The sequence below is a fragment of the Drosophila nasuta genome, chromosome 3, assembly GCF_023558535.2.
Source record: "Drosophila nasuta strain 15112-1781.00 chromosome 3, ASM2355853v1, whole genome shotgun sequence".
NCBI lineage: Eukaryota > Metazoa > Arthropoda > Insecta > Diptera > Drosophilidae > Drosophila > Drosophila nasuta.
In genome coordinates this window covers 39,823,276-39,843,902 of record NC_083457.1, presented here as the reverse complement: position 1 = coordinate 39,843,902, position 20,627 = coordinate 39,823,276, and the positions used below count along the sequence as shown (strand labels likewise).

Below are 20,627 nucleotides of genomic sequence, written 5' to 3'. Positions count from 1 at the left end.
AAAAGAAATTTTCACAAGAGAACGTGTTTTAAATTGTAAACAAAAAGACTATGTTGTAATTTTCTTTATAACAGTTTATAACTTTTTCTTAAGGTAATAGCAAAAGAAATTTTTACAAGAGAACATGTTTTAAATTGTAAAAAAAGTCAAAATATTTTGGAATTTTCTACATAAAAAGTTTAATGTAAAGAACATCTTATAAGAATTAAAAGAGGAATAAGTATTACTCTTAATTTTAAATTTTAAAGTCTTAGGAAGCAAATTTATATGATTAAGTAGATCACCAAATCGATTAGGTAAATGTTCGCTTAGCAAAACTTTTACTTTTGCAAGCTATTTTAGTAGATAATAAATGTTGTATTGCAATTATTTGTAGAGAATTTATGCAGCAAATTCCCTGTTTATATTAAATATATTCATAATTGTAATATTTCATATTTATCTTCACAGTTTGCTCGATGCTGAAGACATTGATTCTGCGCGACCGGATGAGAAGTCGATCTTGACCTATGTGGCCTCATATTATCACACCTTTGCCCGCATGAAGAACGAGCAGAAGAGCGGCAAACGTATTGCGAATGTGAGTAACACACCTGGATTTCCAATTTCAATTTGGAATTGGAATTCGAAATACGATTTGTAACTGGGCTTGGTGACACACAAGTAAAGTCAGGGTCGGGGGCAGACGTCGTCGGTCGCATCGTCTCATTTGCATGGGTGGGCGATGTGGCGCAGCTCTGCTGCAGCGTAACGAAGAGGCCAACAGAGAGTACAGCGTAGTAGTTAACGCTCTACTTCACATTGAATAGCCATCGCCACGATCGGGGTTGGGCCTTAGAAAGTTGTCTAAACTAGTCTCTCTCCCTTGTGTTTTTTTGTAGATTGTGGGCCAGCTGATGGATGCCGATCGCAAGAAGATGCACTATGAACGCTTGACCACAAATCTGCTCAGCTGGATCAGACAGAAAACCATTGAGCTGGAGCAGCGTGATTTGCCCAACTCACTGGAGGGCATACAGCGTGAACTGTTGGCGTTTAAGGAGTATCGCACCATCGAGAAGCCACCCAAGTAAGTTTTGAAATACAAAATTAAACTAATAATGGAATAAAATATTAACTTTAATGTCTGTTCTATAGATATAAGGAACGCAGCGAAATTGAAGCTCTTTATTTCACGATCAACACGCTACTCAAGGCCCTCAATCAGCCGCCGTATAATCCCCAGGATGGCCAGCTGGTCAACGACATCGAGAAGGCCTGGCAGATACTCGAATATGCCGAGCACAATCGCGAGGTTGCGCTGCGTGAGGAGCTGTTGCGTCAGGAGAAACTCGAGCAGTTGAACTACAAGTTCGAAAAGAAATCGGTGCTGCGCGAGGGTTACCTAAAGGAAATGATTCAAGTGCTCTCCGATCCGCGCTACTTGCGTCAGGTGGATGCCACTCTGAAGAAGCACGAAGCCATCTCCGCTGATATCTTGGCGCGCGTTGAGCGCTTCAATGATTTAACGGCTATGGCTAATGAGCTGGAGAAAGAGAACTATCACGGCAAGGAGCGTGTGAAGCGTCGCGAACAGGAAGTGATGGACAAGTGGCGCAAGCTGCTTGAACTGCTCGAGAATCAACGCTTGAATCTGTCGCAAATGAGCAATCTGATGAATTTGTTACGTGAAATTGCCAGCACCACAGAATCGGTGCGTGAGCTGCAGCAACAGTTTGCCTCCGAGGATGTTGGCCCTCATCTGCTGGGTGTCGAAGAGCTGCTGCAGGCGCACTCGCTCCAGGAGCTGCAGGTTAATACTTACGGCGAAACGTTGAAGCGTTTCAATCGTCAGGCATTGCCCTACAAGAACTCCGAGCACAAGGATGCTGCGCTGTTGGCTCAGCGTCTCGCACAGCTGGAGGAAGCGTATTCACAGCTGCTGAAGTTGTCGGCACAGCGTCGTGCTCGTCTAGAGGAGGCGCGTAACTTCCATCACTTCATGGAGGACTATGACAACGAGGAGGGTTGGCTGGTAGACAAGCAGCGCATCTGCAAGACGGGCATTACAGCCAAAGATTTGCGTGCCGTGCTCTCGCTGCAGCAGAAGCACAAGGCGCTCGAGGATGAGATCAAATCGCGCAAACCGAAATCGTCGCAAATGTCCGAGGCGGGCAAACGGTTGATTGGCGAACAGCATCCGCGTGCCAGCGAGATCAAGAGTCGCATCGACTCTCTAGCCGAGCATTGGCAAGCGCTCGAATCCCTGGTGGAGCTGCGTCGTCGCCAGCTTGAGGATGCGGCTGAGGCGTATCAGTTCTACACGGATGCCAACGAGGCGGAGTCCTGGCTGAATGAGAAAATGGCGCTGGTCAACTCGCGAGACTATGGCAACGATGAGCCCTCGGCTCAAGCGCTGCTGCAGCGTCATCGCGATCTGCAAGGCGAACTGAATGCCTACTCTGGCGATATACTCAACCTGAATCAGCAGGCAGACAAGCTAATCAAGGCTGGCATTTGCACCTTGGAGCTGACAGCTGCAGAGCCCGATTTGCCCGAAGTGGAGCAGGAGGAGTGGGTGAATGAGACGCGTCTGGTACCCAAGGAGGTGTGGGAGGACGAATGGGTGGAAAAGCTCGAGCACAAGAAGGTGACCGAAACGAAAATGCTGCCACATGTGCGTTCGCTGTTCCCCTTCGAGGGACAGGGCATGAAGATGGACAAGGGCGAAGTGATGCTGCTCAAGTCGAAGACCAACGACGATTGGTGGTGTGTGCGCAAGGATAACGGTCATGAAGGCTTTGTGCCCGCCAACTATGTGCGCGAAATCGAAGCACGTCCCGTTGCCTGCATTGTGCCCAAGGCTGAGAAGGTCAAGAGCCTGCAGAAGGTGAAGAAGACCATTCTGGTGCGTCAGGTGGTGCCTGTGAAGCGCATCAAGCCGGTGAGCGTGGCGCCTAAGCCTTTGGTGCAGCGTCGCACCAGCAATCAGAGCATCAACGAGAATGCCGACAGTGTGGAGAAGCGTCAACAACGCATCAATGCCACCTACGATGAACTGCAGGAGATGGCACAAAAGCGTCATGCGCTGCTCGAGGATTCCATTCACCTCTTCGGCTTCTATCGCGAATGCGATGACTTTGAAAAGTGGATGAAGGAGAAGGAGCGCATGATCAAGACCGATGATGGCGATGGCGTTGACAATGCCAAGCGCAAGTTTGAGAAATTCATCACTGATTTGTCCGCCGCTTCGAAGCGTGTCGAGGAAATCGATGGCGCTGTCGATACTTTCCGTCGCCAGGGACACTCGCAGCTGGACAAGATCATTGCCCGTCAGCGGCAGATTCATCAAATCTGGCAGCGTCTAAACAACGCGAAGGCGCAGCGTGAAAAGAGTCTGGAGGGTGCCTCGAGTGTTGAGCTCTTCAATCGCACCTGCGACGAGGCCAAGGTCTGGATGAGCGAGAAGATGCTGCAACTGGACACGGCTGTCATCACACCCGACTTGAAGACGGTGCAAGCGCTGCAACGTCGTCATCAAAATCTGGAGCGTGAGCTGGCTCCAGTGGAGGATAAGGTGAATCGTGTCACTTATCTGGGCAACTCTGTGAAGAACGCATATCCTGCCGAGCGGGATAATGTGAATGCCCGCCAGCAGGAGGTGCAAGACATGTGGCAGCAGGTGCAACAACGCGGTAGCGAACTGCGCGCTCGCATCGAAAGCGAAGTGGGTCAGCAGATCTTCAATAACAGCGCCAAGACTTTGTTGGCTTGGATTGATTCGGTTAAGGATCAACTGAATGCCGATGAATCGGCTCGTGATGTGGAAACAGCAAACAATCTACTGAAGAAACACAACGATCTTGGCGATGACATCAACGCGCATGACAATGAGTTTGTTGAAGTTATCCAATTGGGCAAACAGTTGTCCGATGGTAAACCCAACATGGCTGAGACGGTGCAGCTGATCGAGCGACTCAAGGCCGAGCAGGATGCCATTCACCGCGGCTGGGGCGAGAAGCAAAAGTGGCTGCTGCAATGCGTAGAGCTGCAGATGTTCAACCGTGAGGCGGACAAAATCGATGCCACCACCAAGAGTCACGAAGCCTTCCTCGAGTACAACAATCTGGGCGTAAGTTGATGTGCAAAAAACTGAAGTTGAATTCAAATTTAATAATCCTTGGTTGCTTGCAGTCATCGCTGGATGAGGTGGAGGCTATACTGAAGCGTCATCTGGACTTTGAGAAGAGCCTCATGGCTCAGGATAAGATTCTCAAGGGATTCTCCGACAATGCAGACAAGTTGATTGCTAACGATCACTACGATGCCAAGTAGTAAGTAGACTTTGGGGGAAAAAGAGTTAATTTTTAATCCGTCCGTCTGTCCGTCTGAGCGCTTGTTTGAAGCGTCATATTTCAAAGACTAAGATCTAGAGCTACTAAACTTGCAGATAATTGTCTTATAGTAGGTGCGTTTATTATGCTGGTTTTAGAACGCCTCCTATCGCTTTCATTCCATATGAAAAGCTAGTTATGAAAGCTGCATATGAGCTAAAATTTTCCTATGAAACTTATATAATTCGTATTTTACTTTCTCTAGCATTGGCGAGCGTCGCAAGCAGGTGCTGGGCAAGCGCAAGGCCGTCAGGGATCGCGCCTTCGAGCGCAAGCGTTTGCTGCAGGCTTCCAAGGACTATCATAAGTTTGCCGCCGAGGCTGATGATCTGAAAGTTTGGCTGCAGGACAAGACCAAGATTGCAGGCGATGAGAGCTATAGGGATCTGAGCAATTTGCCGCGCAAGCTGCAGAAGCACAAGGCCTTTGAGCGCGAATTGCGTGCGAATGAGGGACAGTTGCGCAATGTGAACAAGGATGGCGAAGCCTTGATTCAGGCCGAGAACCGTGTGCCCGAAGTGGAGCACCGTGTGCGTGACTTGAACAAGAAGTGGAAGGATCTGCTGGCACTGTCCGAGGACAAGGGTCGCAAGCTGGAGCAGGCGGCATCGCAGCGTGAGCACAATCGTGCCATTGAGGATGCCAAAAAGAAGGTCGATGAGTTGGATGGCGCACTCAAGAGCAAGGATGTGGGCAACGATTTGCGCAGCTGCAAGGATCTGATCAACAAGCAGCAACTGCTCGAATCCGAGATTACCATTTGGGATCAAAAGGTGGCCGAGCTGGTGTCCACAGGCGATGACATGGCGCATGAGGGACACTTTAATGCCAAGAATATTGAGGACGAGACCAAGGAGTTGCAACAGCGCTTCAAGGATCTACGTGTGCCGACGCAAAGACGTCGCGAGAAGCTCGAAGAGAGTCTCAACTTCCACAAGTTTGTGTTCGAACTCGATGCAGAGTTCCAATGGATCAACGATCACTTGCCCGCAGCCAAATCCAATGAGCTGGGCCAAAATCTGCATCAGGCACAATCGCTGTACAAGAAACACAAGAAACTCGAAGCAGAGATCAAGGGTCATCAGCCCATGATCAATAAGGCGCTGCAAGCCGGACAAGCTTTGGTTGCCCAACAGCATCCCGAGCAGAAGAATGTGGAGGCGTTGTGCGATCAACTGGAGCAGGCATGGCAGGATCTGGAGCTGCATTGCAACGAGCGAACGCGCAAACTGGAGATGTCACTGAAGGCACAGCAATATCTGTTTGATGCCGGCGAGATTGAGTCCTGGTTGGGTGAACGCAACAATGTGCTGCGATCCACGGAATATGGCCGCGATCGCGATTCAGCCGCCAAGTTGCTAACCAAACACAAGACCATCGAGCTGGAATTGGACACATATTCAAGCATTGTCACCGAAATGGGACACACATGTGCCGCCATGATTGCCGCCCAGCATCCCGATAGCAAAGTGCTGGCTGCCAAGCAGCAGCTCATCGAGAAGATGTTGAAATCGTTGCATAAATTGGCCTCACAGCGACAGATGCGTCTCATGGAGAGTCTGTCCAAGCACGAGTACTTCTTGGAGTCGGATGAGGTGGAGCAATGGATAAGGGAACAAGAGCAAACGGCTTCGTCCGAGGATTACGGTCAGGACTTTGAACATTTGCAGTTGCTGCAGAACAAGTTCGATGATCTGAAGCATCGCGTTGAGGTTGGCGCTGATCGTGTCGATCAGTGTGAACTGCTGGCCAAGAAGCTCATCGATTCGGAGAGCACCTATGCAAATGAGGTGGAGAAGAGACAGGAACAACTAAGGTGGGTACAAGTAGAAAGGGATTAGTTTAACTACTGCGTAACAACAGTTTTTTTCTCCCTTCATAACTATTGCTATTAGCCTGAATTACTAAATAATCTCTTTCTATTTTTAGAACGTCTTGGGAGAATCTACTGAAGCTGCTGAATCAACGCGAGCAGAAACTGCACGCCGCTGGCGAAATTCATCGTTTCCATCGCGATGTCGCCGAGGCTTTGTTCCGCATTCAAGACAAGAATGCAGCGCTTTCCTCGGAGCTGGGCAAGGACTTGAACTCTGCGCTCGCTTTGTTGCGCAAACACGAGGGCTTCGAGAACGATTTAGTTGCTCTTGAAGCACAATTGCAAGTGCTCGTCGAAGACTCTGTGCGTCTGCAAGCCAAATATCCCTCGAATGCCACTGCAATTGCCCAACAACAGGACAAAGTGGTTGCCGCTTGGAACGATCTGAAGGAACGTTCGACGGCACGTAGCGATCGCTTGGCAGCTAGCTCCGATCTGCAGACTTTCCTCACCGATGTGCGTGACATTGTCAGCTGGTCAGCTAATTTGCGTGCTGCACTCCAAGCCGAGGAGCACGTCAGCGATGCCGCTGGCGCCACAGCATTGAAAATACAACACGATGCCATCTACGGGGAAATCGAAGCACGTGAAGACAAGTTCCGTTATCTCAATGAACTGAGTGATTCCATGGTGCAAACCGGACACTATGCGGCAGCTGATGTCGAGGAGAAGTGCGCCGCCATGTTGGATGAGCGCCAGAAGTTGCACGCCGCGTGGAACAAGAAGAAAATCATGCTGGAGCAAAAGATTGATTTGTTCTGCTTCCTGCGCGATGCGAAACAGATTGATAATCTGTCCAGCACACAGCAGGCGGCTCTGAGCAGCTCTGACTTTGGTCAGACTGTCGAGGATGTGCAGAATCAGATCAAGAAACACGACGAATTCGAGCGTGTGATCCAAACCCAAGAGGAGAAGGTCGCTTTGTTGCAGGAACATGGTCGCAAATTGATTGAGCAACGTCACTACGATAGCGCCAACATACAAACGATACTTCAAGGAGTGCTCGCACGTCGCCAGAAGGTCAAGGATCTGTGCGCGGTGCGTCGCTACAAGCTGGAGGATGCTCTGCTCTATGCCAAGTTTGTGCGCGATTGTGCCGAAGCCGAATCCTGGATTAACGAAAAGCAAAAGAAACTGGAAGCGGATGCCGCAAGCTATGCTGAGGTTACCAATCTGGATGAGAAGATCAAGAAGTTGCAGAAACATCAAGCCTTCCAGGCGGAGGTCTCTGCCAATCAAGGACGCATCAAGGAGATTCAAGACACGGGCGTTATACTGCTCAGCAAACAGCACGAATCATCACCTGAAATCAAGCAGGCCATCGAACGTGTGCTTGCCGCCTGGCAGGGATTGCTCGATGAGCTGGATCAGCGTGGACGTGGTCTCGAGGAGGCGCAAGACATACTCGAGTTCAACAATCAACTGGACAAGATCGAGGCCTGGATACGCGACAAGGAGATGATGGTACAGGCCAGCGACACAGGTCGCGATCTCGAGCATTGCAATGCGCTGATGCGCAAGCTGGATGATGTCGATTCCGATATGCGTGTGGATGATCAGCGTGTGAAGCACATCAATCAGCTGGCCGACAAGTTGATCAATCAAGCTCAGTTGCCTGCTGATACGCAGAGCGTGGACAAGCGACGTCGCGACTTTAATCACAACTGGCGACAGCTGCAAGGAGCACTCAATGCTTATCGCGCGCTGCTGGGCGGTGCCAATGAGATTCACGTGTTCAATCGCGATGTGGACGACACCGCCGAGCGCATTGCCGAGAAGGCGTTGGCCATGAGCTCTGCTGATACTGGACGCGATTTGGCTGCTGTGGAGGCTCTGATACGTCGCGAAGAGGCGCTGGAGCGTGACATGTCCGCGGTCAAGCAGAAGATCGATGAGCATGAGACGGCAGCAGAGTATTTGATACGCAAGTATCCGGAACGTGGTGCCCAAGTGATTGAGCGCAAGCTGCAGGAGCTGCACAAGTCGTGGGGCAATCTGCAGAGTCTCTCCGTGAAGCGACAGAGCGTGTTGAATGAAGCTTACCTTGTGCACAAATTCGTGTCGGATGTGCGTGAGCTGGAGCTGTGGGTCAACGATATGGTCAAGAAGATGAATGCCGCACAGGCGCCGTCGACAATCAATGACTGCGAAACACAACTGGAACTACATCAGGAGCGCAAAGTGGAGATCGAGGGTCGTGATCAGGCATTTACCCAGCTGAAGCAGCACGGCGAGCAGCTAAGCAGTCAGGCCAAGCAGCCAGAGAGCGTCAGACGTTATCTGAGTGCGCTGGAGGAACTGCATCAAACGCTGCACGAAGCGTGGAGCGAGCGTGCACGCGATCTAACCGAAGCACATCAGCTGCAGTTGTTCAAGGCACAGGTGGAGCAAGTGGAGATCTGGCTGGCCAACAAGGAGGCTTTCCTCAACAACGACGATCTGGGTGATTCCTATACCGCAGTGGAGCGTCTGCTGAAGAAGCACGATGCATTCGAAAAGCTGCTGGATGCCACGCATGTGGATGATCTGCAAAAGTTCGCCAACAGCATACTCGAGGGTGACCCGAAAGATGCTGATTTGATTCGCGAGAAGCTAGCCTATGTCCTGCGTCGCAAACATAAGCTGCAGGAGTTGTCCACGGAGCGCAAGCATCGTTTGATGCAATCGCTGCAACTGCAGGAATTCCTGCGCAGTCTCTACGAGATCGATCGCTGGCTGGTGCAAAAACTCCAGGTGGCATTGGACGAGAACTACCGCGAGCCAAGCAATTTGCAGAGCAAGATCCAGAAGCACACCGCATTCGATGCCGAATTGCTGAGCAATTCACCGCGAGTCCAAGCCGTCATCAGCGAGGGTGAACGTTTGATTCGTGGCGAGCACTTTGCCAGGGATGAGATTGCCCAACAAGTCCAGCTGCTCGAAGGCGATTGGCTCAAGCTGAAGGCCGCCTCCAAGGCAAAGAAGGAGAAACTGCAACAGGCATACGATGCTTTAGCGTTCAATCGCAGTGTCGATGAGTTCAACAACTGGATGGACGATGTCGAGGTGCAACTGTCCAGCGAGGATTACGGCAAGGATTTGGCCACTGTTAGCAATCTGCTGAAGAAGCACGAACGCATCGAAGCCGATGTGGCACATCACAATGAGCTGGCTGATCAACTGAAGGTGAAGGATGAGCAATTCTTCCAGCTGGATCACTTCTTGAAGCACGACATCCATGAACGTGCGATGGCCACCATTAAGCGCTACAATACGCTGCACGAACCGATTGCCATCCGTCGTGAGAATCTCGAGGATTCGTTGAGTTTGCAGCAGTTCTTGCGCGATGCTGAGGATGAATTGCAGTGGTTGGCTGAAAAGCAGTTGATTGCTGGATCTCAGGATCTGGGCAGCAGTTTGTTAGCCGTCCAAGGACTGCAGAAGAAGCATAATGCTCTCGAAGCTGAGCTGACGTCACAGGAGCCGCTGATTCAGGCGCTGCTGCAGCGCGGACAGCAAATGATACGCGACAATCACTTTGCCAGCGAGCAGCTGCAATACAAATCCGAGTTGCTACAGAAACAGCTCGTGCAGCTGCGTGATCTGGCAGCGATTCGTAGGCTGCGTCTGCTCGACGCCGTGGAGAGTCAACTGTTCTATGTTGAGGCCAACGAGGCGGATGCTTGGATGCGTGAAAAGCGTCCAATTTTGGCCAGCAGCGACTATGGACGCGATGAAATCTCGGTGCAGGCACATCAGAAGAAACTCGAAGTGCTGCAACGTGAATTGACCGCCTTTAAACCCAGCATCGATAAGGTGAATAAACTGGCCACGGGACTCGTGGAACGCAATCACTTCGATAGCGCCAACATTCAGGAGAAGAATGGCGCTGTCTCGCAGCAATATGCTGAGCTGTTACGTTTAGCCAAGGATCGTGAACTGCGCCTCACCGAGTGCAAGAAACTCTTTGAGTATCTGCGCGAAACGGAGGAGCTGCATGAATGGGTTGGCGATCAAATGGCTGTCACAGCCAGCGAAGATTACGGTGAGGATGTGGAGCACGTGGAGCAATTGATGCTGGCATTCGAGTCGTTTGTTTCGAACCTAAATGCGAATGAAGCGCGTGTTGAGGCCTGCTTGGAGCGTGGCGATCGTCTCATTCAGGAGAATAATCCGTATCGCAGCTCGATCAAATCGAAGCGGGATGAGACGAAACAGCTGTGGGATGAGCTCAAGGATCTGGTGAATGCACGCCAGGATGCGCTCGCTGGCGCCAAGCAGGTGCACGTCTATGATCGTGTTGCTGATGAAACCATCTCGCTGATTAACGAGAAGGATGCTTCCCTTATCTCCGAGGATTACGGCCAGGATTTGGAGAGCATTCAAGCGCTGGGACGCAAGCACTCTGTGTTTGAGGGCGAACTGATTGCCATCAAGGAGCAGGTCGATTCGGTGCTTGCCGAGGCCGTTAAGCTGGGTGAAATCTATCCCGATGCCAAGGAGCACATTGAGGTGAAACGCGATGAGACCGTCGAGGCGTGGACTGACCTGAAGGAAAAGACCAATGCACGCAAGAGCAAATTGAGTCAAGCGGAGCAGCTGCAATCGTACTTCGATGAGTATCGCGATCTGATTGCCTGGATCAACGAGATGTTGGCCAAGATTACGGCACCCGAATTGGCCAACAGCGTTGCTGGCGCTGAATTATTGCTTGCCAGCATCAAGGATCATCATGCTGAGATACGTGCACGTGATGAAACCTTTGCCAATTTCACTGCCAACGGCCAGCAGTTGATCAAGGAGAAGCATTTCCTTGCCCACGAGGTGGAGGACAAGATCAAGGTGCTGAAGTCGCGCCATGAGCTGCTCGAGCACACGCTGCAGCAGCGCAAGGAGATCTATGAGCTGAATCTGGACACACAGCTCTTCCTCAAGGATGCTGAGATTCTGGAGCAATGGATTAGCAGTCGCGAACCGCAGTTGAAGGATGCCAAGCTGGGTGACTCGATACCACAGGTCGAGGATCTGTTGCGTCGCCATGAGGACTTTGAGAAGACGGTGGCCGCCCAAGAAGAGAAATTCCAAGCCATTAAGCGCATAACGCTGTTGGAGCAACGTTTCCGCAAGCAGCTGGAGCACGAGAAGCTGGCCAAGCTGAAGGAGAAGGAGCGTCTGGAGAAGGAACGTCTCGAGCAGTTGAAGCAAAAGGAACTGCAGCGTTTGAATGATGAGCGTCGTCGCGCTGAAAAGCAGCAGGAGCATCGCAACAATGCTGCTGCTCAGGAGAAGACGCCCATCTTCTCGTCACCCATGGTCACAATCGGTGGTGGCAATGGCACCGCCAGCATGCCTGGCAGTGCCGCTCAATCGCCAGCCATCTCGCAGACACAGCTGCGTCCACAGTTCCCCGATCAGGATGAGCAATTGAGCCTGCAGAAGAGCAGCTCCAGTGGCATGTTTGGCGATCGCTTGCGACGCGGTTCCGCAGATGCCAATGTGAAGCGTGCCGAGAGCATGAAGGTGCAACCCAAGCAGCCAAAGCGTACGCCATCGTTCACCACAAGACGTCGTGCGCAATCCTTCCGCAAGAACCAGAAGGGCGAAGGCTTCGATTTGCCACCAGTGGAGATCCAGGGAATGCTGGAGCGTAAGCACGGTTTGCAATCCGGTGGCAAGAAGGCGCCAGTACGTTCATGGAAACAATTCCATACCGTATTGTGTGGCCAGCTGGTTTGCTTCTTCAAGGACGAGAATGATTTCCTGCAGCAAAAGACAGCCACAGCGCCAGTGAATATTCTGGGCGCCAAGTGCGAGCGTGCCGATGATTACACAAAGAAGAAGTACGTGTTCCGGCTGAAGCTGCCTGACGGCTCAGAGTTCTTATTCGAAGCACCATCGCTAGACATCTTGAACGATTGGGTACGCAAGATTTCATTCCACGCTAGTCTGCCCCCAAATCTACAACTGTTGAGCTACGACGAGTCCATGAAGGTGAGTGAGAGCTTACAAAATTCTTAATATTCTAATATTTGAATTGTTATTTGTATTTATTCTTTGTAGCAACAATCGAGCAGCTCGCCGGACATTAAGGTGACCAGCAATGTGGAATCCCCCGTTAGTTCACGCAACTCCTCACCCGATTCACAGCGTCGCGCCAGCAGCGGCCAAAGTTTGGATGCCGCTGGCACAGCCACGCCCCAAATGGCCTTCCTGCAGCGTCAAATGCAACAGCAACAACAACAACAGCAGCTGCAACAGCAACAATCCTCGCAGCCCAGTTCACCCACATCGGGCTACGATCAGAAGCCACCGATTCCGCCACGCGGAGCGCCTCCTGTTGCCACAAACCGTCAGAGCCAAGAGAATTTGGTTGTATTGCGCAATCGCCAAAGTTCCAGCAATGGTAAGTTACATTTTTATGCTAATCATTGATCATTTCTAAAGCTTTGCTTCGCTTGTAGATTTAACCGATGGACGCCTGCAACAATCGGCAACGCTGCCTGCACAGAATGGCAACAGCAGTCGGGATGACATTGCATTGAGACGCAACACGGAGGCCAGACAATCCGGTAAGTAGTCGAACAGTAGTCCCCTTTCCCCTCTTTAGTTGTTGTTAGACTCCTACAGCTATTTGTGTTTGTTCTACACACACACACACACACACGTACATTCACGCAACACTCACTCTCTTATCATCATTGTAAAAATGTGTCCCCCTCTCGAAACTCTCAATTCGATTCAATTCAATTTGATTCGATTAGATAATCCGCCACCATTGCCCACAACGATGCCGCCCTTGGGCAGCAGCGCCAGTAGTCATCATCCTCCCACGTCGCATAATCATCAATCGCCACATGCGGCGCAGGTGCAACAGCGCATCAATGCGTTCAATGCGGCAGCCAGTCAACAGCAGCAACTACCGGACTACTACAACAACAACATACTGCGACAACAGCAGCAGCAACATCAACATCAACAGCAGCAACAACATTTGGCATCACCACAGCGTGTGCCATCGTTGAACACTGGACGTATCGATTCGACGCGCAAGTTCATCGAGATGGAGGCGCATGTGCCTGGCAGCATTTACGGCAGCAACAGCAACAATAACAATGGACACAACAACAGCAGCACAACGACGACAAAGCGCACCATCAGCTACTCGAGCAGCGGTGCTAGCAGCAATGGCAATGGTAATATTACCACAACTACAACCACAACAACAACCACACAACAACAAATTGCGAGCAGCAGCCGCACGGTTTGGCATTTAACGAGCTCACCCACATCATCGACCAAATCATCATCGGGCTCCGCTGGGGAGCATAACAATGCCATCAGTAATCCAAGCTACATGGGTCTACATCTAAATAACAATAACGATGGAAACGGTGGTTAGCACACATCCAAAACAGATACATTATCTTCATATATATGATATATCCTAACATATAAGACTTTACTCGAGATACTTTTCATCTTCAATATTTGTTTTTATGCTTAGTTTGGAATGTATTTTTTAAATGGTTTTCTTCCGAGTTGGCTACATTCTAGTTTAATTATTGGTTATGGTAGTTTCTAAGTCTACTTTTTAACTTTTTTCTCTCTTTGTTATGCATGCCTATATTATATATTATATCTGTGAAGGTTCTACTGTGAAATCGGTTAAACTAACGCGACGCTCTTATCTTCGCACGAGTTTACAAAGTATTATAAGAATTATACTCAAATGTCTTTACTTTCCGCTCTCTACGCTGGGTCCCTGTTTTACCCTGTTATCCTCTGTTACCTATTCCCTTTTCTCTTTGCTCCGGTCTTTTCTTCTTCTACTTTGCACTCACACTCTACATTTTATGTTTTTAATTCATTTGTTTTGCCTTTTAAGTTAAGCTGCATGCGCTTTTTATATACAACGCGCCTTGACTCCTATTATTATCAAACCATACTCACACCTCTCTTTACATTCGCAGGTTGGGGCAATAGTCGCTTCGAGAGCAATCGTCCCGTCTCACTGCAGCCGGACTCCATCAGCTTTACCCGTGTGTCTGCCGAAAGTTCCAGCGAGAGCGAAGCCCAGTCCATTTCCTCTGTGTCCGGTGTGAAGGGCAGCAAGAGCAAAGATGAGCGACGCAGCGGCATGTTCCGCATCTTTGGTCGCAAGGGTGGCGACAAGGAGAAGGAAAAGGATAAACGTCGATCCAGTCAAACGCCGCCACAGTGAAAAACAAAAACAAAACAAATAAACAATTTGCAAACAAATCGTTTCAGCTAAATTAACAAAAAATTGAGACAATTGCATTGAAATAATTGTTTTTGTATTTTTTATATAAATATATAAATAAAATAAATAATATATATTTAATTCGTAACCCAACCACACATTGCGAGCAGTGCAAGCAAACAAAAAAAAACTTCGAAATAAAAAGCGAAAATTAAAAAAAAAAACTAAATAAATAAAATGCGAAACAAAAAAAAAAACACAATATTATTGATATGCAAAAAATATGTATTTTTAAAATGAGTCTTGAAGTGTAAAACAATTATTATATATAAAGTCAATGTTTTAATTGCATTACAAAATGTAACTGTAAGTTTGTTCGTTGTATGCTTATGCTTAAATATAATTTTCATAAAAACAAAAAGAGAAACAAAAAGAAACGAAACACAAAAAAACAAAAACAAACCAATAAAAATATTATATTACATGTGAACAAATTTGTTATGTATTCAAGATGGCGGCATGTGGACAAATGTGTTGTATATTCAAGATGGCGGCGCTTCCTCAGAGAAAGCAAACTTTGTTATGCTAGCACACAACAGATGGCGCTAATAAGGTTTCCATAGCAAAAACTTTAAATAATTTTCTTGCTGCATCTTCTATGCATTTTATTGCTGGCAAGTAAAACTGCGCTTAAATCTATGACATAACATGTCGATATGTAAACATAAAAGATCAAATATATATATATATATATGTATATATGCAGGTATGGTGAGGGCCCTTCCACCGATTCGGGGTATTCGTTTGCTAGTACTACGAGTAAAATACGAAATAAAAACACTTACAACTAATAACAAATGCAACGCAAACAAGAATAAAGAGTACTCGTTGTCAAGTATACAATTCCAGGTCTACAACTACTTATATATCGAATCGATCGCTTCAACTCTAACCATAGTTTTGATACTGCACCAGATTGCCATGAGTTTGGGCCGGCTGCTGATAGTAGGCAGCCTGATGATACAGCTGTGGCGAGGCGGGCTCATTCACCTGTATCTGATGGTAGTTGGTGATGGGCTCATGCTCGACCACCTCGCGCACCGTCTGGAACGGATGGTTGACCACAATGCGACGTTTGTGGAACGTTTCGCTGGTGGCAGCGGCATCGGTGGGTGCCGCAGTGGCGGAAATCACGCGCTCATTTGGCTGCAGGTGACGATTGAGGTGTCCGGCAGCGCCATTGCCCGCTACATCCACATCGAGATTGGGTTGAGCTGGCGTTGGTGTGGCCTGGGTGCTGGGCACTGGAGCTGGGGCCTCAACCAAGCGCTGGAATTGCTGTTGCTGCTGACGTGGTTGTGAGTAGCGTGCGGATTGCTGCTGTTCCTCCTCCACCTGCTGTTGCTGCTGTTGCTTATCGCAGTCGGGTTTCACAGGACTAATCGTGGCTGTGGCGACGATGGATTGATCACGATCGTTTTCATGAGGGATCTGCAAATGAATTTGCGCCTTAGCTGCCTCCTTGCTTTGCAATTTTTGCTCTTGCTTGGGCTGTTCTACCAGGCGACCCGACTCCGCATCGGGATCGTAACGCATGCGTGAATAAGGTGCACTATATTCCAGTTCCTCGGCAAGTGGACTGCGCTGCTGCGACGTCTGCTGGCGGTAGTAGGATCTGGGAGCAGCTGGACGCACTGCGGACTTGGCATAGATCACTGTGGGACCCGCATGATTGCGCAAAAAGTTCTTCACTTCGGCAACATGGGCAATCTCAGGCTCAGAGATGCGACGCTCCTTTGGCGGTGGCTGGCGACTGCGACCCAAATAGATGTTGTGCTGCGATGGGGGCAAGTGAATTTTGTGCTCGTGCTTAATGATCTGTGGACGTTGTGCTTCCTCGAGACGCGCTGGCTTCGACTCCACGTTGCCGGCATTGGCATTGGCCAAGAACTCGCCGCTGAAGTAATCATCGTTGCTCTGGCTGGGATACGATTGGCGATTGAAGTTGTTGCCGCGCTGATAGCTGCGCTGTGGCGGATAACTGGCCTCACTGCGTCCAAAGTCGTAGTTCTGTGGCTCAGGCTCCTGGCGTGTCAGCATGCCGGGAGTGAGATGCTTACGATTGATCTGGAACGTATTGCCATTGCTATCGGTGGCTGTAATGGTGGAGCTGGAGCCGGAGCTTGAGCTGGAGCTGGCGACGGGAACGGGTGGGGCAACTGGAGCAACGGGCTGACGTTTACCATCGGTGGCATCGCTGCCTTGTTGCAGTTGCGCCTCCACAAACTCATCCTTAGGGGCCTGATCGTAACTGGGCATGGTGGTCACACTTGAGCCCACGGTAGTCACTTGCGATTGCTCCTTGGCAGCGGGAGCTGGCTGCTCATAGTTCGGTCTGTACTCGTTCGCATTGCTGCTGAAGCCTTGTGTCTGCACCTGACCATTGTTGTTGTAGGCAGCAGCCACAGCGGGATGTGGATGACCCAAGGGCAACAAAGTCTCACCTCGCGGTATCTTGGCCACTGGATGATCCAGCTCAACAACCAACGTGCCAGCTGGTTTGATGACCACACGCTCCTCGATGTCGTAGAACTCCTTTTGAATGGCCGGATGACGCACTTCGTATTTCTTGGCCTTCAACGCTGGCTGCACAATCTGTATGGTCTTGGTGATCAGAGGACGAGGAGGCGCTGGTTGCACATAGCCACGTTGTGGTGGTGGTGGCAAATAACCGCCGACGCTGCCAGATTGATCGTAGTCATCATAGCCGGAGTTCTCATCTACAGCAGGTGGATACTGATCCTGATAGTCGTCCTGTGCATCGTCGTAGCTGTAGCCACCTTGATCGTAGCTGGGTCTGTTGTAGCTGGTGCCAGCATCAAAGGCAGGCTCATAGGAAGCAGGTTCGTAGCTGTTGCCACCTCCCAGCTTGGCTTCGTTTGGAATGGCAGCGGGCAACGGAGCTTGAGCAGGCGCACTGGCAATGGGATTTGCGCTGCTCGAGGAAGAGCTTGAGGAACTAGAGCTGCTGCTCACGGGAGCAATGGAAGCGGTTTGGACAGTTTGTGCTGGCGGTGCGGGTTCATAGATGGGTTTGCTGTCTTGTTGCTGTTCCACACTGACGCTGGAAGTTTGTTGCGGTGCTGGAGCGGCTATTTGGCGCTCAAACATACGGAGTTGCTGGGACTTGGCGCCACCAATGGATACAGCATCGTCGACAACAATGGGACTGGTATTAGAGATAGAGCTGGAGCTACTGCTGCTGGACTGCGTGTAGCGCTGAGGCGAAGGACTGGAGGATTCAAAGACCTGGCAAGTTGGTAAATAGAGATTTATATTGTAAAGAGAGTTTATAACATATTGTAAAGAAGAGTCAAATAAGTGTAAATATAAGTATGTTAGAGAGTTAGAAATGATCAAATTATTTAAGTCAATTATCAGATAATCAGTTAACGTTGTAGTCAATTGTTAGAGAGTTTAGACTCGACAAATTTGGCAGATTTTCAGTCAACATTTCTTCTTTAATTAAAGTCCAAATTTATGACTGGGGTAGAGTCAATTGTAAATGAGCTATGAGTGAGCAAAGAATCAACAGAGTCTTTCACATTTTTACTTTAAACATCCATTCGGGTTGTAAGTAAATATGCAATAATTATTTCAACTATAATCAATTTGTTATAAAAATTGAGTAACTTTTACTTTCTAGTTATGAACACAGTTTCAATTTATAGATATGCTTAAACATTGAGACGCGCTGTTAAATTCTTAAGCAACACTTAAGCATCATGCTATGAGTATGAGTAGCAAATTTTGTAGATGTATCATAAAGATACACCACACTTATGTAAGAAAACTTTTTCATACAGACAGATAGACGATAAAAGAACTTGTGATGTTGCCTACTTGACACTAAGCTATAATATCCTTTCACTCGTTAGGTATATGGTTAAATGTATAGCAAGGCAATTTCCTTATATCTCTAGTCTACTCACTGTTTCTACAGAAGGTCCATGACTGTGATACGACTGAATGTAGCGCTCGAATTCCTGATTTTGGCGCAGCTGCTGGTTGCGCTGACGGAACTGTCCGCTGTGTGGTGGCTGTTGGTGCAAGGAAGGACGACGATTGTGGCCACGGCGACGGGGCAGACGACCCTTGATGCCAGCTACCGCAGGAGCAGGCTGCAAGCCCAAACCCTGGCGAGGCGACAGCGGTTGCTGTTGCTGTTGTGGTGGCGACTGTGATTGCTGCTGTGCCAGCGGCAACTGTTGCTGCTGCGACGATTGCGATTGCTGTTGTTGCTGCACCTGTTGCTGCTGCTGTTGCATCTGTTGCTGTGGTCGCTCCTGTAGACGCTCAAAGTGCGCGGGACCCGCACGCAGTTCGGCAGGCGCACGTCCATCGACAAATGTGACATCCGCTGGATTCGTAGCCGGCTGTTGGGCTATGGAAATGTTGACATGAGTCGCCGCTTGACTGGCAGCGACCAGCAGCAGCAACACAAGCAGCTGACGGCACATTATCGCTCAACTGCAGCTAAAGATCCTCGCTGAACAATCAATCAATCTGTAGTATGTCTGTCTGTCTGTCTGCCTGATTGTTTGACTGAGCACTCGGCGAACGCTTCTCGTTGTGTGACAAACATTTGGCGCATGCGTCGCATATTTATACGGATTTACGCAACAGCGGGAGCTGCTCTCTAACGCTTTGTAGCTACTACTGCGAATTCAATCGATCAGTGTCAATGTCGGCAGAAGCGTGCAAATGTGGCTGAAAACACCCTGTTTAGGGATTGAGATGCTTGCCCCAGTTCTACAATTAAAGGCATTCGAATGATGCACATTGCAACTTAACACTTTTTTGTAGCAGCTTCAATTGTTATAGTTGCTACAGCAGCTACAAACTGATGTGTGGCACGCGCATTTCAATTGCCAAAAAGAAAAATTGCACCAGCTGCCAATGCGCCATAATTGGCAGCTTGCAACATTTTTCGCGTAATTGTCGGAAGGTCAGTGCTGTGCGGCCATCGGGGCATCGCCTATGCGGCGTATGAGTGATGTGCGTTCGTTCGATTTGAACTTGAAATTGGCGCATTTAGCAGTCATCAGTTTTGTAAATGAGACGTTGAACTGCTTATTGGAATTTCGAGTTTTGATTTCGATTTTGATTTTGATTTCGTTTAAAAATTTTCGATAACATCGTCCCAAGTGTGTTGTTACACATACGCCACATTGGACGTTTTTGGTTGGTCAGGCAAAATTGCGCAACTGGAGTTGGCAAATAATGCACAGCACCATAAGTTATGCAAAAGATAAAGGTTAATGGCAACACATTTTGATTTTTTGCGAGGGTGTCGCCAGTCGTTCAGTAACTAACATAGTAATAAAGCCAAGTAAAGTCATGAATGGCTAAACACACAATCAACAATCCACCAAAACCAACTCAAACAATGCACATTTTACAAATGAATTTCGCAGGTGCTGCTCTCATTCAAAGCCCATAACAATTGCCTTTCAGCTGCACTTTTCCAATCAAGAAATTGCAAATAGAATACGCCGAAGCATTTAATTCTTCTCGACGTCTATTTCATTCATACAGAAATATGAGTCTGTTCGACGTTGAAATTCAACGCAAAACTGAACGACTCGCTGACTGGCTGTAACATTGTTTGTTTTGTTGTGAGTTGTGAGCTGTGAGCTGCATGCGAAACGAGATTCGCAAAACGTGTGAGAGACGGAGACACAGAGAAATGTAACATGAATCTGAACTTGAATGGGACCATTTAAAGGGCGTTTAATTTGTTTTCATTGTGGACTATCAATAGAAGACAAGGGCAGTGAAAGGCACAATTTGCGAACGGCTTCGACTTGAATGTTTTAAAATGCAAAACTCACAAAGGACGCTGGGAAAATATTTGCTTGAAACATGTATCGCATATTTGTTGTCTGATGCAAATAGATAACAAAACTAAAAGCTTGTTGATTTTTTATGCTGTGTATTTGTGTATTTGAATGGACATTATTTCATAAAGATAAACAAAACATTAAGGCTAAACTGAAAAGTTTGTAATGTACAAAAAGTATTAAATAGAAAATAAATTTCAGATTGTAGTCAAAGCTTAAATATTCATAAAATTCATTTTTTGGTATATCCGCATTTTACTACTTTTCTTCAAATT

The 20,627-nt window shown here is 48.6% G+C and overlaps 2 protein-coding genes across 6 annotated transcripts in view; one reads left to right on the top strand and one right to left on the bottom strand.

The window, feature by feature from the left end:
• The window catches only part of LOC132792357 (spectrin beta chain, non-erythrocytic 1), a 40,428-nt gene extending 25,541 nt beyond the window's left edge, over nt 1-14,887 (top strand). For 2 of the 5 annotated variants that reach the window (XM_060801687.1, XM_060801686.1), the window contains 10 exons: nt 451-580; nt 882-1,069; nt 1,138-4,111; nt 4,174-4,313; nt 4,579-6,189; nt 6,303-12,219; nt 12,289-12,631; nt 12,690-12,797; nt 12,990-13,622; nt 14,199-14,887. In XM_060801687.1, the coding sequence (XP_060657670.1) occupies nt 451-580; nt 882-1,069; nt 1,138-4,111; nt 4,174-4,313; nt 4,579-6,189; nt 6,303-12,219; nt 12,289-12,631; nt 12,690-12,797; nt 12,990-13,622; nt 14,199-14,449 (12,295 nt within the window). In that variant the 3' untranslated portion in view covers nt 14,450-14,887. Of the gene's footprint in view, nt 1-450; nt 581-881; nt 1,070-1,137; nt 4,112-4,173; nt 4,314-4,578; nt 6,190-6,302; nt 12,220-12,288; nt 12,632-12,689; nt 12,798-12,989; nt 13,623-13,875; nt 13,936-14,198 lie in introns of all 5 variants that reach the window. The other 3 variants (XM_060801690.1, XM_060801688.1, XM_060801691.1) reach the window with 3 other exon arrangements.
• A 306-nt stretch (nt 14,888-15,193) lies between these two features.
• LOC132792366 (uncharacterized) lies at nt 15,194-19,245 on the bottom strand. The gene is made up of 2 exons (XM_060801708.1): nt 18,442-19,245; nt 15,194-17,758 (listed from the first exon to the last, which is right to left on the bottom strand). The coding sequence occupies exons 1-2, from the start codon at nt 18,967-18,969 to the stop codon at nt 15,398-15,400; spliced, it is 2,889 nt and encodes a 962-aa protein (XP_060657691.1). The 5' UTR covers nt 18,970-19,245; the 3' UTR covers nt 15,194-15,397.
• Between the last annotated feature and the right edge of the window lie 1,382 nt (nt 19,246-20,627).